At 40.3% G+C, this 17,688-nt stretch overlaps 1 protein-coding gene across 1 annotated transcript; it reads left to right on the forward strand.

The window, feature by feature from the left end:
- The first annotated feature begins 13,698 nt into the window (after positions 1-13,698).
- LOC102411151 (olfactory receptor 8S1-like) lies at positions 13,699-16,130 on the forward strand. Its single transcript, XM_006054568.4, has 2 exons — positions 13,699-14,543; positions 15,968-16,130. Exons 1-2 carry the CDS (start codon positions 13,771-13,773, stop codon positions 16,128-16,130), a joined length of 936 nt encoding a protein of 311 aa, XP_006054630.4. The 5' UTR covers positions 13,699-13,770.
- Positions 16,131-17,688: the final 1,558 nt, after the last annotated feature.

Below are 17,688 nucleotides of genomic sequence, written 5' to 3' on the forward strand. Positions count from 1 at the left end.
TGCCCCAGTCCCCAAGGCAGGCCACTGTTGACCCACACCTCTGCACGAGCTCCTCAAACATTCACAGGCAGGTCTGGCTCAGTCTCCTCTGTGGTCACTACTTTTTTCCCCTGGATCCTGACATACACAAGGTTTTGTTCATGCCCTCCAAGAGCCTCTGTTTCCCCCAGTCTAGTGAAAGTTCTGTAATCAAATCCTGCTGCCCTTAAAAGTCAGATTCCCTGGGGATTCTCAGTCCCTTTGTCAGATCATCAGGCTAGGAAGCCTGACATAGAGCTCAGAACTTTCACAACAGTGTGAGAACTTCTTTGGTATTATTATTCTCCAATTTGTGGGCCGCCCACCTGACTGGCATAGGATTTGATTTTAACTTGATTACACCCCTCCTAAAGTCTCATTTTGGCTTCTCCTTTCTCTTTGGGTATAAAGTATCTTTTTTTTGGTGGGTTCTTCCTGTATCATACATACAGCCTCTTCCTGTATCATAATATTTTACAAGACTCCTTGTGTTCCTCCTTCGGCCTCCTTCCTCGCAGGCTTGCCCTGGGCTCCTACTCAGTCTCTGCCAGCTTTTCCTGGTTCTCCTTGAGCTCCCTACTGCAGGCTCTAACCACCACTGTCGCTACCACCAATCAGCTGCCCAGCTGAGCACATCCAGCTTCAATCATGTGTGAAGTAAGCATGTTCCTGGCTGAGGCTGCTCACATGTCCACACGTTCCTGGCTGATCTTAAGAATGAGCACATACACATAGGTCACAGGAGAAGCCCAGCAGAAAGTCAAATCCAGAGCATCCCAACTTTGAATATGCTCTTTCGTACCTAATAGAGCACCTAATGTACCTCTCAAACATAACAGACTTGCTTCTTAAGACACTAAAAAAAAATACAAACTTATTTTTTGTAGTGGGAAGTTGGAGGTAACTGGTCAGTTAGGAAATCCGTTTTAGAAAGATAAAGGCTTAAGCTATTACAAAAGAGATCCCAAAATAGTGTATCTAACAAAATGAAAGATTATTTTTCTCTTAATCCCAGACATGTACTTGAGAGTCCAGAGTGAAAAATCCAAGTTCCTTCTATATTGTTCTTTGTTATCTCCTAGGGACATTTCATGCAAATATGGGCACAATAAAGGACAGAAATGGTATGGACCTAACAGAAGCAGAAGATATTAAGAAGAGGTGGTGAGAATACACAAAACAACTGTACAAAAAAGATCTTCATGACCCAGATAATCACGATGGTGTGATCACCAACCTAGAGCCAGACATCCTGGAAGGCGAAACCAAGTGGGCCTTAGGAAGCATCACTATGAACAAAGCTAGTGGAGGTGATGGAATTCCAGTTGAGCTATTTCAGATCCTAAAAGATGATGCTGTGAAAATGCTGCACTCAATATGCCAGCAAATTTAGAAAACTCAGCGGTGGCCACAGGACTGGGAAAGATCAGCTTTCATTCCAATCCCAAAGAAAGGCAATGCCAAAGAATGCTCAAAATACCTCACAATTGCACTCATCTCACATGAAAGTAATGCTCAAAATTCTCCAAGCTAGGCTTCAACAGTACCTGTACCGTGAACTTCCAGATGTTCAAGCTGGATTTAGAAAAGGCAGAGGAACCAGAGATCAAATTGCCAACATCTGTTGGATCATTGAAAAAGCAAGAGTGCTCCAGAAAAATATCTACTTCTGTTTAATTGACTATGCCAAAGCCTTTGACTATGTGGACCACAACAAACTGTGGAAAATTCTTAAAGAGATGGGAATACCAGACCACCTGACCTGCCTTTTGAGAAATTTGTATGCAGGTCAGGGAGAAACAGTTAGAACTGGACATGAAACAACAGACTGGTTCCAAATAGGAAAAGCTGTATACATCAAGGCTGTGTATTGTCATCCTGCTTATTTAACTTATATGCAGAGTATATCATGAGAAATGCTGGGATGGATGAAGCACAAACTGGAATCAAGATTGCCAGGAGAAATATCAATAACCTCAAATATGCAGATAACACTACCCTTATGGCAGAAAGTAAAGAAGAACTAAAGAGCCTCTTGATGAAAGTGAAAGAGAAGAGTGAAAAAGTTGGCTTAAAGCTCAACATTCAGAAAACGAAGATCATGGCATCTGGTCCCATCACTTCATGGCAAATAGATGGGGAAACAGTGGAAACAGTGGCTGACTTTATTTTGGGGTCTCAAAATCACTGCAGGTGGTGACTGCAGCCATGAAATTAAAAGATGCTTGCTCCTTGGAAGAAAAGTTATGAACAACCTAGACAGCTTATTAAAAAGCAGAGACATTACTTTGCCAACTAAGTTTCATCTAGTCAAAGCTTTGGTTTTTCCAGTAGTCATGTACGGATATGAGAGGTGGACTATAAAGAAAGCTGAGCGCCAAAGAGTTGATGCTTTTGAACTGTAGTATTGGAAAAGACTCTTGAGAGTCCCTTGGACTGCAAGGAGATCCAACCAGTCCATCCTAAAGGAAAACAGTCTTGAGTATTCATTGGAAGGACTGATGTTGAAGCTGAAACTCCAATACTTTGGCCACCTGATGTGAAGAGCTGACTCATTTGAAAAAACCCTGATGCTGAGAAAGGTTGAAGGCAGAAGGAAAAGGAAATGACAGAGGATGAGATGGTTGGATGGCATCACTGACTCAATGGACATGAGTTTGAGTAAACTCCAGGAATTGGCATCGGACAGGGAGGCCTGGCATGCTGCAGTCCATGGGGTCACAAAGAGTTGGACATGACTGAGCGACTGAACTGAACTGATCTCCTAGGGATTTATTCAGTCAACCATCATTAGGTCCTTATCCATGGCAAAGACTGATAATGGCTCTTCAATACCTATCCTTCCCTTCTTCCTTTGAACAGGTCCATGTTTTAGATGCTTGACTGTTCGTGTAGCATAGAGATCACGTTTTTCAGTCCATGTGGTCAAAGATGGATAATAGTCAATGAGTTGATTATTGTTGAAGCTGGATAATGGATGCAGAATTATTACAGTATTCTTTTTATTTTATATATGTCTAAATTTTTCCATAACAAAAAGTTTTAATCACAGTTTAAAAAAGTTTAAGATTTTTTTCCTTTTTTAATTGAAGGTAGATGATTTAAAATATTGAGTTAATTTCTGCTGTACATAAAAAAACTTCAGAGGGAGGAGCTAAGATGGTGGAGGAGTAGGACAGGGAGAACACTTTCTCCCCCACAAATTGATCAAAAGAACATTTAAATGCCGAGTAAATTCCACAAAACAACTTCTGAATGCCGGCAGAGGACATCAGGCACCCAGAAAAGCAACCCAAGTCTTCGAAAAGAGGTAGGAAAAAATATAAAAGACACAAAAAGAGACAAAAGAGGGAGGGACGGAGTTCCATCCCGGGAAGGGAGTCTTAAAAAGAGAGAAGTTTCCAAACACCAGGAAACCTTCTCACTGCCGAATCTGTGCCGAGCCTTGGAAGCACAGAGGGCAACATAACAGGGAGGAAAAATAAATAATCAATTAAAACCCGCAGATTACGAGCCCTACAGTAACTCCCCCAGTGGAGAAGCAGCGCAGACGCCTGCACACGCCACTAGCAAGTGGGGGCTGGGCAGGGAGGCGCGGCGCGGGCTGCATCGCTTAGAGTAAAGATCTGGCCTGAATACCCCGAGTGCTATCTGAACGAAATAATGTGGGTTAGCAAACCAGACTGTGGGATATCTACCACGCGAAAAGCCAGCCCTAACCTAAGACACCGCCAGGCCCGCACACGGAACAAAGGACTGAACAGAGATAGTCAGCGGCAGACCATCCCCCTCTGGTGACAGGCAGTCAGAGCCGGAAGGGGGCAATCGCAGCCCCAGAGAGACATTATCTATAAAACTGTAAGCAGGCTTCTTTGCTAACTAAGACTTCTTGGGTGTCTGGACGGTCAACATCCACCTGAGAAGGTGCGCTGGTTGTACACCTAGATAACCGAGCAGCGGGGAGGCGATAAGTCGCAGCAATTACGCTCGCCAAACACCTCATCACCTGAGCTGTTCAGACCTGGGAAGGGCACAAAACGCAGGCCCAACCGAGTCTGCGCCTCTGAGGACTACCCGAGTGCCTGAACCTGAGCGGCTTGGACCTGGGAGGTGCAAGCAGCCCAGGGCCGGCCACGGATAGTTCCCAGCGGATCAACCTAGAGCCTGAGCAGTGTGGACAGGGAGGCTACACGCGCCGTGAGCAGGGGCAGACCCAGTGTGGCTGAGGCACTGCGAGCACATGCCAGTGTTATTTGTTTGCAGCATCCCTCCCTCCCCACAGTGGGACTGAACAAGTGAGCCTAAAAAAAAAAAAAAAAAAGTGTCCTCCACCGTCCCCTTTGTGTCAGGGTGGAAACCAGACACTGAAGAGACCAGCAAACAGAAGAAGCTATAACAGAGGGAACCGCCTTGGAAGCTACAGGCAATAGATTAAAACCCTGTGGTTAGTACCGTCTACATTGGAAGGGGCCTATAGATCTTGAGAAGTATAAGTTGGACCAAGGAACTAGCCGAAAATGAACTGAACCCACAATACCCACAACAAAACCAGAGAAAGTCCTAGATATATTTTTACTATTTTTACGATCATTCTTTCTTTTTTTTTTAATTTTTTAAAAAATTTTAAGTCCTCTATTATTCCTTTAATTTTCACTTTTATAACCTACTATTACTTTGCAAAAAAAAAAAAAGACCCTATTTTTTTAAGCAAACTTCATATATATATTTTTTATAATTTTTTTGACCTTGTTTTTTTTTCTTCTTCTTTTCTTTAACATTGTATTTTTGAAATTCCAAACTGTACTCTAGATTTTTAATTTTAGCTTTTGGTATTTGTTATCAATTTTGTACCTATTTTTTATAATTTTTGTGACTTTTTTCTCTCTCTTTCTTTCTCTTCTTCGTTTATATAACATTGTATACCTGAAATTCCAAACTCTACTCTAGATTTTTAGTTTATGCTTTTTGGTATTTGTTATCAATTTTGTACCTATATTTTCTTTATAATTTTTGCAACTTTGTTTGGTTTTGTTTCTTTTTTTTCTCTCTTTCTTTTTCTTCTTCTTTTTTTTAACATTGTATTTTTGAAATTCCAAACTCCACTCTAGATTTTTAACTTTTGCTTTTTGGTATTTGTTATCAATTTTATACCTATATTTTCTTTATAATTTTTGCGACTTTGTTTTTGTTTGTTTTTTTTCTCTCTTTCTTTTCCTTCTTCTTTTCTTTAACATTGTATTTTTGAAATTCCAAACTCTACTCTAGATTTTTAATTTTTGCTTCTATGTATTTGTTACCAATTTTGTACCTTTAAGAACCCAATCTTCAGTACCCATTTTTCACTAGGGAGAAAGATCACTGGCTTGACTGCTCTCTCTCCCTTTGGACTCTCCTTTTTCTCCACCAGGTCGCCTGTGTCTCCTCCCTAACCCCTCTCTACTCTACCCAACTCTGTGAATTTCTGTGTGTTCCAGATGGTGGAGAACACTTAGGGAACTGATTACTGGCTGGATCTGTCTCCCTCCTTTTCACGCCCCCCTTTTATCCTCCTGGCCACCTCTGCCTCCTTCCTCCTTCTTCTCTTCTCTGTATAACTCCATGAACATCTCTGAGCGGTCCAGTCGTGGAGTGCACATAAGGAAGTGATTACTGGCTAGTCCACTCTCTCCTCTATTGATTCCACCTCATCTCATTCGGGTCACCTCTAACTCCCTCCTTCCTCTTCTTTTCTCCATGTAACGCTGTGAACCTCTCTGGGTGACCCTCACGGTGGAGAAACTTTTCATCTTTAACATAGATGTTTTATCAACGGTGCTGTATAGAAGGAGAAGTTTTGAAACTACTGTAAAAATAAGACCGATAACTGGAAGCAGGAGGCTTAAGTCCAAACCCTAACTCCAGGGGACTCCTGACTCCAGGGAACATTAATTTACAGGAGCTCATCAAACGCCTCCATACCTACACTGAAACCAAGCACCACACAAGGGCCAACAAGTTCCAGGGCAAGACATACCAAGCAAATTCTCCAGCAACAAAGGAACACAGCCCTGAGCTCCAAGATACAAGCTTCCCAAAGTCACCCCAAAACCATAGACATCTCAAAACTCATTACTGGACACTTCATTGCACTCCAGAGAGAAGAAATACAGCTCCACCCACCAGAACATCGACACAAGCTTCCCTAACCAAGAAACCTTGACAAGCCACCTGTACAAACCCACACACAGCGAGGAAACGCGACAATAAAGAGAACTCCACAAACTATCAGAATACAGAAAGGACACCCCAAACTCAGCAATTTAAACAAGATGAAGAGACAGAGGAATACCCAGCAGATAAAGGAACAGGATAAATGCCCACCAAACCAAACAAAAGAGGAAGAGATAGGGAGTCTACCTGATAAAGAATTCTGAATAATGATAGTGAAATCTTGAAATCAAAATGGAATCACAGATAAATAGCCTGGAGGCAAGGATTGAGAAGATGCAAGAAAGGTTTAACAAGGACCTAGAAGAAATAAAAAAGAGTCAATATATAATGAATAATGCAATAAATGAAATTAAAAACACTCTGGAGGCAACAAATAGTAGAATAACAGAGGCAGAAGATAGGATTAGTGAATTAGAAGATAGAATGGTAGAAATAAATGAATCAGAGAGGATAAAAGAAAAACAAATTAAAAGAAATGAGGACAATCTCAGAGACCTCCAGGACAATATTAAATGCTACAACATTCGAATCATAGGGGTCCCAGAAGAAGAAGACAAAAAGAAAGACCATGAGAAAATACTTGAGGAGATAATAGTTGAAAACTTCCCTAAAATGGGGAAGGAAATAATCACTCAAGACCAAGAAACCCAGAGAGTCCCAAACAGGATAAACCCAAGGCGAAACACCCCAAGATACGTATTAATCAAATTAACAAAGATCAAACACAAAGAACAAATATTAAAAGCAGCAAGGAAAAAACAACAAATAACACACAAGGGAATTCCCATAAGGATAACAGCTGATCTTTCAATAGAAACTCTTCAAGCCAGGAGGGAATGGCAAGACATACTTAAAGGGATGAAAGAAAATAACCTACAGCCCAGATTATTGTACCCAGCAAGGATCTCATTCAAGTATGAAGGAGAAATCAAAAGCTTTACAGACAAGCAAAAGCTGAGAGAATTCAGCACCACCAAACCAGCTCTCCAACAAATACTAAAGGATCTTCTCTAGACAGGAAACACAAAAACAGTGTATAAATTCGAACCCAAAACAATGAAGTAAATGGCAACGGGATCATACTTATCAGTAATTACCTTAAACGTAAATGGGTTGAATGCCCCAACTAAAAGACAAAGACTGGCTGAATGGATACAAAAACAAGACCCCTACATATGTTGTCTACAAGAGACCCACCTCAAAACAGGGGACACATACAGACTGAAAGTGAAGGGCTGGAAAAAGATTTTCCATGCAAATAGGGACCAAAAGAAAGCAGGAGTAGCAATACTCATATCAGATAAAATAGACTTTAAAACAAAGGCTGTGAAAAGAGACAAAGACGGTCACTACATAATGATCAAAGGATCAATCCAAGAAGATATAACAATTATAAATATGTATGCACCCAACACGGGAGCACCGCAGTATGTAAGACAAATGCTAACAAGTATGAAAGAAGAAATTAACAATAACACAATAATAGTGGGAGACTTTAATACCCCACTCACACTTATGGATAGATCAACTAAACAGAAAATTAACAAGGAAACACAAACTTTAAACGATACAATAGACCAGTTAGACCTAATTGATATCTATAGGACATTTCATCCCAAAACAATGAATTTCACCTTTTTCTCAAGCGCACATGGAACCTTCTCCAGGATAGATCACATCCTGGGCCATAAAGCTAGCCTTGGTAAATTCAAAAAAATAGAAATCATTCCAAGCATCTTTTCTGACCACAATGCAGTAAGATTAGATCTCAATTACAGAAGAAAAACTATTAAAAATTCCAACATATGGAGGCTGAACAACACGCTGCTGAATAACCAACAAATCACAGAAGAAATCAAAATTTGCATAGAAACGAGTGAAAATGAAAACACAACAACCCAAAACCTGTGGGACACTGTAAAAGCAGTCCTAAGGGGAAAGTTCATAGCAATACAGGCATACCTCAATAAACAAGAAGAAAGTCAAATAAATAAGCTAACTCTACACCTAAAGCAACTAGAAAAGGAAGAAATGAAGAACCCCAGGGTTAGTAGAAGGAAAGAAGTCTTAAAAATTAGGGCAGAAATAAATGCAAAAGAAACAAAAGAGACCATAGTAAAAATCAACAAAGCCAAAAGCTGGTTCTTTGAAAGGATAAATAAAATTGACAAACCATTAGCTGAACTCATCAAGAAACAAAGGGAGAAAAATCAAATCAATAAAATTAGAAATGAAAATGGAAAGATCACAACAGACAACACAGAAATACAAAGGCTCATAAGAGACTACTATCAACAATTATATGCCAATAAAATGGACAACGTGGAAGAAATGGACAAATTCTTAGAAAAGTACAACTTTCCAAAACTGGACCAGGAAGAAATAGAAAATCTTAACAGACCCATCACAAGCACGGAAATTGAAACTGTAATCAAAAATCTTCCAGCAAACAAAAGCCCAGGTCCAGACGGCTTCACAGCTGAATTCTACCAAAAATTTAGAGAAGAGCTAACACCTATCCTGCTCAAACTCTTCCAGAAAATTGCAGAGGAAGGTAAACTTCCAAACTCATTCTATGAGGCCACCATCACCCTAATACCAAAACCTGACAAAGATCCCATGAAAAAAGAAAACTACAGGCCAATATCACTGATGAACATAGATGCAAAAATCCTTAACAAAATTCTAGCAATCAGAATCCAACAACACATTAAAAAGATCATACACCAGGACCAAGTGGGCTTTATCCCAGGGATGCAAGGATTCTTCAATATCCGCAAATCAATCAATGTAATACACCACATTAACAAATTGAAAAATAAAAACCATATGATTATCTCAATAGATGCAGAGAAAGCCTTTGACAAAATTCAACTACCATTTATGATAAAAACTCTCCAGAAAGCAGGAATAGAAGGAACATACCTCAACATAATCAAAGCTATATATGACAAACCCACAGCACACATTATCCTCAATGGTGAAAAATTGAAAGCATTTCCTCTAAAGTCAGGAACAAGACAAGGGTGCCCACTTTCACCATTACTATTCAACATAGTTTTGGAAGTTTTGGCCACAGCAATCAGAGCAGAAAAAGAAATAAAAGGAATCCAAATTGGAAAAGAAGAAGTAAAACTCTTACTGTTTGCAGATGACATGATCCTCTACATAGAAAATCCTAAAGACTCCACCAGAAAATTACTAGAACTAATCAATGATTATAGTAAAGTTGCAGGATACAAAATCAACACACAGAAATTCCTTGCATTCCTATACACTAATAATGAGAAAACAGAAAGAGAAATTAAGGAAACAATTCCATTCACCATTGCAACGGAAAGAATAAAATACTTAGGAATATATCTACCTAAAGAAACTAAAGACCTATATATAGAAAACTATAAAACACTGGTGAAAGAAATCAAAGAGGACACTAATAGATGGAGAAATATACCATGTTCATGGATTGGAAGAATCAATATAGTGAAAATGAGTATACTACCCAAAGCAATTTATAGATTCAATGCAATCCCTATCAAGCTACCAACGGTATTCTTCACAGAGCTAGAACAAATAATTTCACAATTTGTATGGAAATACAAAAAACCTCGAATAGCCAAAGCGATCTTGAGAAAGAAGACTGGAACTGGAGGAATCAACCTACCTGACTTCAGGCTCTACTACAAAGCCACAGTCATCAAGACAGTATGGTACTGGCACAAAGACAGAAATATAGATCAATGGAACAAAATAGAAAGCCCAGAGATAAATCCACACACATATGGACACCTTATCTTTGACAAAGGAGGCAAGAATATACAATGGATTAAAGACAATCTCTTTAACAAGTGGTGCTGGGAAATCTGGTCAACCACTTGTAAAAGAATGAAACTAGAACACTTTATAACACTATACACAAAAATAAACTCAAAATGGATTAAAGATCTAAATGTAAGATCAGAAACTATAAAACTCCTAGAGGAGAACATAGGCAAAACACTCTCTGACATACATCACAGCAGGATCCTCTATGACCCACCTCCCAGAATATTGGAAATAAAAGCAAAAATAAACAAATGGGACCTAATTAAACTTAAAAGCTACTGCACATCAAAGGAAACTATTAGCAAGGTGAAGAGACAGCTTTCAGAATGGGAGAAAATAATAGCAAATGAAGCAACTGACAAACAACTAATCTCAAAAATATACAAGCAACTCCTACACCTCAATTCCAGGAAAATAAATGACCCAATCAAAAAATGGGCCAAAGAACTACATAGACATTTCTCCAAAGAAGACATACAGATGGCTAACAGACACATGAAAAGATGCTCAACATCACTCATTATCAGAGAAATGCAAATCAAAACCATTATGAGGTATCATTTCACACCAGTCAGAATGGCTGCGATCCAAAAGTCTACAAGCAATAAATGCTGGAGAGGGTGTGGAGAAAAGGGAACCCTCTTACACTGTTGGTGGGAATGCAAACTAGTACAGCCACTATGGAGAACAGTGTGGAGATTCCTTAAAAAACTGGAAATAGAACTGCCTTATGATCCAGCAATCCCACTGCTGGGCATATGCACTGAGGAAACCAGAAGGGAAAGAGACACATGTACCCCAATGTTCATCGCAGCACTGTTTATAATAGCCAGGACATGGAAGCAACCTAGATGCCCATCAGCAGATGAATGGATAAGAAAGCAGTGGTACATATACACAATGGAGTACTACTCAGCCATTAAAAAGAACACATTTGAATCAGTTCTAATGAGGTGGATGAAACTGGAGCCTATTATACAGAGTGAAATAAGCCAGAAAGAAAAACACCAATACAGTACACTAACACATATATATGGAATTTAGAAAGATGATAACAATAACCCTGTATACGAGACAGCAAAAGAGACACTGATGTATAGAACAGTCTTATGGACTCTGTGGGAGAGGGAGAGGGTGGGAAGATTTGGGAGAATGGCATTGAAACATGTATACTATCATGTATGAAATGAGTCGCCAGTCCAGTTCGACAATACTGGAGGCTTGGGGCTGGTGCACTGGGACGACCCAGAGGGATGGTATGGAGAGGGAGAAGGGAGGAAGGTTCAAGATGGGGAACACGAGTATATCTGTGGCGGATTCATTTTGATATTTGGCAAAACGAATATAATATTGTTAAGTTTAAAAATAAAATTAAATTTAAAAAAAACTTCAGCTATGCAATATATATATTTATTTTTTATATTCTTTTCCATCATGGTTTATGACAGTATATTAACAATACTTACCTGTGCTACACAGTAGGACCTTGTTGTTTATTCATTTTATACATACTCCTTTGCAACTGCTAACCCAAAACAGTTTTATGATTTTTAATCTATTTGGATTTTTTTTGAATTGCAATAAATAAAATAATTAATTTTGAATAACATAATAAAATTGTATTTTCTCTTGCTATCATGAAAATATCTTTAGTATACTTTTTTAATTTTATAATACCTAAAATATCTTTTCTCCTATTATATATATTATCATTATATTTCTATATCATAAATATTATTTAAAATTGAAAGAAAAAGAGGACATTCTTGGTGGTGCAATGCATGGGAGTCTGCCTGCCAATGAAGGGGACATGAGTTCTATCCCTAGTCCAGGATATTCCGCATGACAGGGAGCAACTCAGTTCCTGCACCACAACTTCTGAGTATTCATTCTAGAGCCTGCAAGCCACACAGCAATGAAGAGTAGCCCCCACTCAGTACATATAGACAAAGCACACACTCAGCAAGAGACCCACTGCAACTGAAAATAAATTTGAACAAATGAATGTATATGTATTTTTTTTTAACTTAACAGAAAGAGAAGGAAAGAAAGGAGGGAGGGAAGAGGAGAAGGAATTCCAACATTTAGAACTAAGAAAACTTAGGACTCTCTCTATATTTTTATTTTTAGAAATTATTGGCCACCCATGGGTAACTCTTGGATGATGCAACTCACTGAAACAAGAATAACACAGAGAAGGAATGTTGGCCCTGGAGAACTCATTCAGATCAGAGCAGACCTCCTGTTTAAGGGCCTCTCCAGGGACCACCAACACTCTCCAAGGTCTAGAGCTGAAATCAAGTCCCTCTGGTCATTGTTATTTTAGAGGCAAAGTCAAGAAAACTTCCCCTTGGACAGAAGGACTATAGGAATATTTCCTTGCTCAGAAGCACCACCTCTGCATCTTCTAAAGGAAGGACAAAGCTCAGGGAAGCTCATGAAGCCCTAGCCATATCGGTGGCTTTTGCTCCAGTGTTGGAAAGAATGACATTCAGGTGCCCTCAACTGAGAGCATCTCTTGTTGGCCTAGGGAGCCCAGGTGAAGACAAACATTATTCTCATTCAGCTCTATCTTATCTTAAAACTATCCGTTCTGAGAACCCATGACTGTACAAGGCATAAACAGAGATCATATTCTCATTTATCGCCCTCCTGAGTCACCGTTCAAGGGGAGAGAAGTGAATATTGTAACTTGCTTTGCTCTATACTAAATGCACTAACTCCCCGCTTAGCCACATGTTCTAGGCGGCCTTTTATCTCTCCTCTTTTTTTCTTTTACCATCTCTGTGATGCACAGAAGGTGCTCCAAATCTGATTTGGCTTCATCCAAATCCTCTAGTACCAACTCATAGAATAGCACAGTCTTCATGGAATCTCATGTTAAGCACAGAGATGACAGTGCAAACAGTGGACATTATAAATTCACAAAAATCCTGGAACGGGAAGCCCTTGGAGTCACTGCAGTACACAACTCTTGTCTCCCATTTGAGGGCTTCCTTCTACCAGGTTCCTGTGAAATGAGGCTACTACTGTGCTGCTTCTGCTTATGTTGACACAAGAGGGGGGAAATTTCCATTTAGTACCAGAGAAATCCGAAGAAGATTATCCTCCATTCCTTAGAATTTCTAAGCTGGAAAGAACTTTAGAAACCATCTAGTTTTCCTAGATTATTCTTTAATGAGAAACCCAAGTTACTTATTCATGAACTTATAGTGACAGAGAAAGCTTCTGTGCATCAACAGCTGTCACAGTACCTCTGCCAGTCATTCAAACGTGCATCATAGACTATCAGCCAGATGACCAGTCAATATCTTTATTGCTTACTCACTATGCCAGTGAGCCTTCCAGTTGTTTGAACTTTGTTCCTTTTGAAACTGGAGAATGACAGTTCTCAGTGCGTTGGCGTCTATTTTCATTCCCTTCATTTCCTTCTCCAGCCTGAATAATCTCTTTTCTCTTCTCCTTTCTTTTTAGGTTTGATTCTCTACGTATTTCTTTCCCATTTTACATCTCCACCTTAGCCAATAGATTACTGCCCTGAGCTGGGTGGCATGATGAGGTCTGACATGGCAAGGTTGCCTCTGCTACACAATCCATCCTGGGTCAGCCCTGAAGCTTTATTCATAGCATCTCATCTCCAGACATTCTCTGAGACTCATAGCACACTGGAACATTCTTTTCTGTTCTTGTCCCTCTGAAGGGAATCTCTAATGCTCCATGGAAGTTGGGAACACAACCAGAGTCACTGTGTTTGTTCTCCGAGGACTATCCAACAACCCTCAGATCCAGGCAGTACTGTTTGTAACATTCCTGGTGATTTACCTCCTGACCCTCACAGGGAACCTGCTGATGCTGCTGGTGATCAGGACTGACTCCCACCTCCACACCCCCATGTACTTCTTCCTCAGTCACCTCTCCTGCCTGGATGCTTTCTATTCCTCAGTCATTGTGCCTAAGCTGCTAGAGAACCTGCTTTCCAAGTGGAAGACTATATCCTTCCTTGAATGTTTCACCCAGATCTCTTTGGTCATATTTTCTGGGGCCACTGAAGCTTGCCTCCTTTCAGTCATGGCCTATGACCGGTACCAGGCTGTGTGCCGCCCGCTGATGTATGTGGTAACTATGAACAAGAAGGTGTGTGCTGGCCTGGCGGGAGCCTCCTGGGCCATAGGAATGGGGACTGGCCTGCTTAACACCATCCTCCTGGCTCAGCAGGATTTCTGTGGCCCCAACCTCATCCGCAGTTTTGCCTGCGAGTTTCCTCCAGTGCTCCTGTTGGCCTGTTCTAACCCCTACATTAGCGTTGCCTCCATCCTGACCACCATGGTGGTCCTGGGCCTTGGCACCCTTGTCCTACTCCTGGGATCCTACACCCATATCATCATGACAGCCTTGGGGATCAACTCTGCCTCAGGTCAGAATAAGATCTTTTCTACCTGCTCATCTCATTTTCTTGTGGTCACCATTTTTTATGGCTCAGGAGTTTTCAGGTATGTCATTGCTATACCTCCAGAATGTGGAAGTAGGATATTTTTCACTTGAAATTAATGGTGATCTGTAGAACAGAGCACTGCAAAGTAGTAAGAAAAGAACTGCACAAGAATTCAGAAGTCCTGAGTTCTAGTTCTGGCTCTGCTGTGTGGAGTATTAAAAATTTATTTTCTTTCCGAGACCTCAGTTGTCTAACTCTGAAAAATAAGCTTATACAAGGACTAAAGGATTTCCTAATTTCATTAACCTATGTTTTGGGAGTTTTGGAAGGGAATCAGAGAGACCTTAGTAGGCTTTTATTCAGAGTTTGACAAAATATATATATAATATATTGTACTTGAAACAGATGCCATTTCTCTTTCCTACTGAAAGATGATGATCCAAAGCCTATTTGTCCTATAACTATTAATTAGGCAGCTACTTACAATGACTGCTTTGCACAATCAAGATCAATGTTAGTATGTGTCATAGCACAAGGTAAATGTTATTAACTCATTTTCGGATTTAAAAAAACTGAGTTTCAGGAGTAACCAGGTGCTTTATCAAAGTTGCCTGAACAAGCTAAGAATGGAGGCAAAATATAAACTGAGTCTCACTGGCTTGAAAACCTCAAGCTCTTTTCTACCACCTTTCTCTCAAACATAAACAGCTCTAGGCAATGAGCCCTTGCTTCCCAGGAGATAGAGTCACTAGTGGCCTGTGCTCTCTACTAGTGAATCTGGAGATGGATTTGCACAATTAGTCTTACCATTATTGGATTCATTATCATTTAGCATTCATATCGTGCTAAACACAGTTTTATCTTTCACTTTATTTACAGATCTTAGCTTCTTTTCTAAGCCAAAGGTGCTAAATGTGCTAAAACGGACAAATGTTTGTTCCACTGAGCATTAGAAAAAAAATGTGCTGTCATTCTGGGGTAATTCCAAGAGCCATAAATGTTGGGGAAAATAACAGCATTATTGGACTAGCATATAGTTTTGTAAGGAACAATCATGACAAGATGGGAACATACAGTTGTACATATTAAAAAAAAAAAGAAGAGAAAACATTCTTCATATTCTCAACATAACTACTAAGGAAAGACACTTTGAAAAGTATGAAGTACTATAGAAATGTGTGAAATCATTTTTAGTTCTATTCTAACCTGGATCACTTCATATACTGCAGAACTTCCTTTTTCTCCTGAGGGCAGCTTCTATAATGTTCGGCATAAGATCACTCATGTATGGAGGTATTTGAAGGCAGAAATGACTGACTTCTCATGATAATACAGTCATTTCTAGATGCTTCTACCAGTGATAGCTAATTCAACCCAGAGGACCCTCTTTGCAGAGTCTGGGATGGGATAGACCCTGGCTGCCTACAGCCATGTGTCTGTTGTCCTGAGCTCATTTTATTTCTTTGTGCAATTCCCTTCAAGGTACATGACTCCAGCTTCTGGCTCAGCCCTGGAGCAAGTTCTATCTGTGCAGTACAGTGTGGTGACCCCACTACTGAACCCCCTTATCTACAGTCTGAAGAACCAGGAGGTGAAGGCGGCTCTTAGGAGGATGCTGGCCAGGAAGCCCAGGCTCACCTTCTAAGCCAGGCTCTACTGCCTCCTCATAATAAGAGGAAAAGTCATGGGAAAGAAGAGGAGATAGAGAGCTTCATTTCTAAGATATCTCAGCATGAATTCTTGTCCCAAATGGAAGTCTTAGTTCCTCTGACCCTTGTGCCCTTCCCTAGTCAAGCAAGATGGATAAACCTCCACAGAATTGATGGCATCCATCCACAGATGACCCAGTCACTACACAAGAAAATTTTCTCAAAAACCATATAGAGGAATTCTCAAAAAGTGAAAAATAGAACCACCAAATGTCCCAGCAACTCCACTTCTGGGAATAGAGCCAAAGGAAATGAAAATACTAACTCGAAAAGATATACGCAAGTACGTCTGTGGTGATCCAGTGGTAAAGAATCTGCCTTGCAATGCAGGGGACATAGGTTCAATCCCTGGTCAGGGAACTAAGATCCCACATACAGAGGAGCAACTAAGTCAACGAGCTACAGCTACTGAGCCTGCACACTCTAGAGCCCATGAAACCAGGCCCCTCAAGAAGCCTTTGGAGGGCAGTGAGAGAAGCCTGTGTGGGGCAACTAAATACACCCACAGCCACCTCAGCTAGAGAAATTTTGCACACCTCCATGAACCTAGGGGCCACAGCAAAGACCCAGCACAGCCAATAAGTAAATAAATAATAAATATCTTTTTAAAATATATGAGCTCCCATGTTGATACATGCATGCTCAGTCACATCTGACTCTGTGCGACCCTATGGATGGACTGTAGCCCTCCAGGCTCCTCTGTCCATGGGATTACCCACCCAAGAATACTGGAGTGGATTGCCATTTCCTCCTCCAAGAGATCTTCACAACCCAGGGATCAACCCCCTGTTTCCTGTGCCTCCTGCATTGCAGGCAAATTCTTTATCACTGAGCCATGCAGGAAGTCCCAAGTTCATAGCAGCATTATTTACAGTACCCAAGACATGGAAAGAACCTAGGTGTTCATTAATGGATGAATGGATTAAAAAAAGGTATGGATAAAGCAATGGAATATTATTCAGCCTTAAAAATGAGGAAATTATACCACTTGTGACAACATGGAAGTTCCTTGAAGGCATTATGCTGAGTGAAATGGGTCAGACATAGAAAGACAAACGCAATATGATGTCACATACATGTGGAACCTAGTGGTCAACCAAACTCATAGAAAAAGATATCAGACGTGTAGTTATCAGGAGTGGAGGGTGGGAGGAAGGTGATCAAAAGGTACAAATTTCCAGTGTAAAATAAGTACTAGGGATGTACACAACATGATGACTATAATTAACACCACTGTATGATATACAGGGAATCTGTTAAGAGAGTAAAGCCTAAGAGTTCTCATCACAAGGAGAAAAGATCTTCCTCTTTCTTCTTTCTTTTCTTTATATGATATCTTTATGAGCACTTCCCTGGTGGCTCAGACGGTAAAGCGTCTGCCTACAATGTGGGAGACCCAGGTTCAATCCCTGGGTCAGGAAGATCTCCTAGAGAAGGCAATGGCACCCCACTCCAGTATTCTTGCCTGGAAAATCACATGGATGGAGGAACCTG

Source organism: Bubalus bubalis, chromosome 4, assembly GCF_019923935.1.
Source record: "Bubalus bubalis isolate 160015118507 breed Murrah chromosome 4, NDDB_SH_1, whole genome shotgun sequence".
Classification (NCBI taxonomy): domain Eukaryota; kingdom Metazoa; phylum Chordata; class Mammalia; order Artiodactyla; family Bovidae; genus Bubalus; species Bubalus bubalis.

What these genes read in the sequence shown, in the direction of transcription:
- LOC102411151 (XM_006054568.4), top strand. Translation starts at nt 13,771, where the DNA reads ATGGAAGTTGGGAACACAACCAGAGTCACTGTGTTTGTTCTCCGAGGA. An exon ending in TATGGCTCAGGAGTTTTCAG is followed by an intron (nt 14,544 to 15,967) that starts GTATGTCATTGC and finishes ATTCCCTTCAAG; the next exon opens with GTACATGACTCCAGCTTCTG.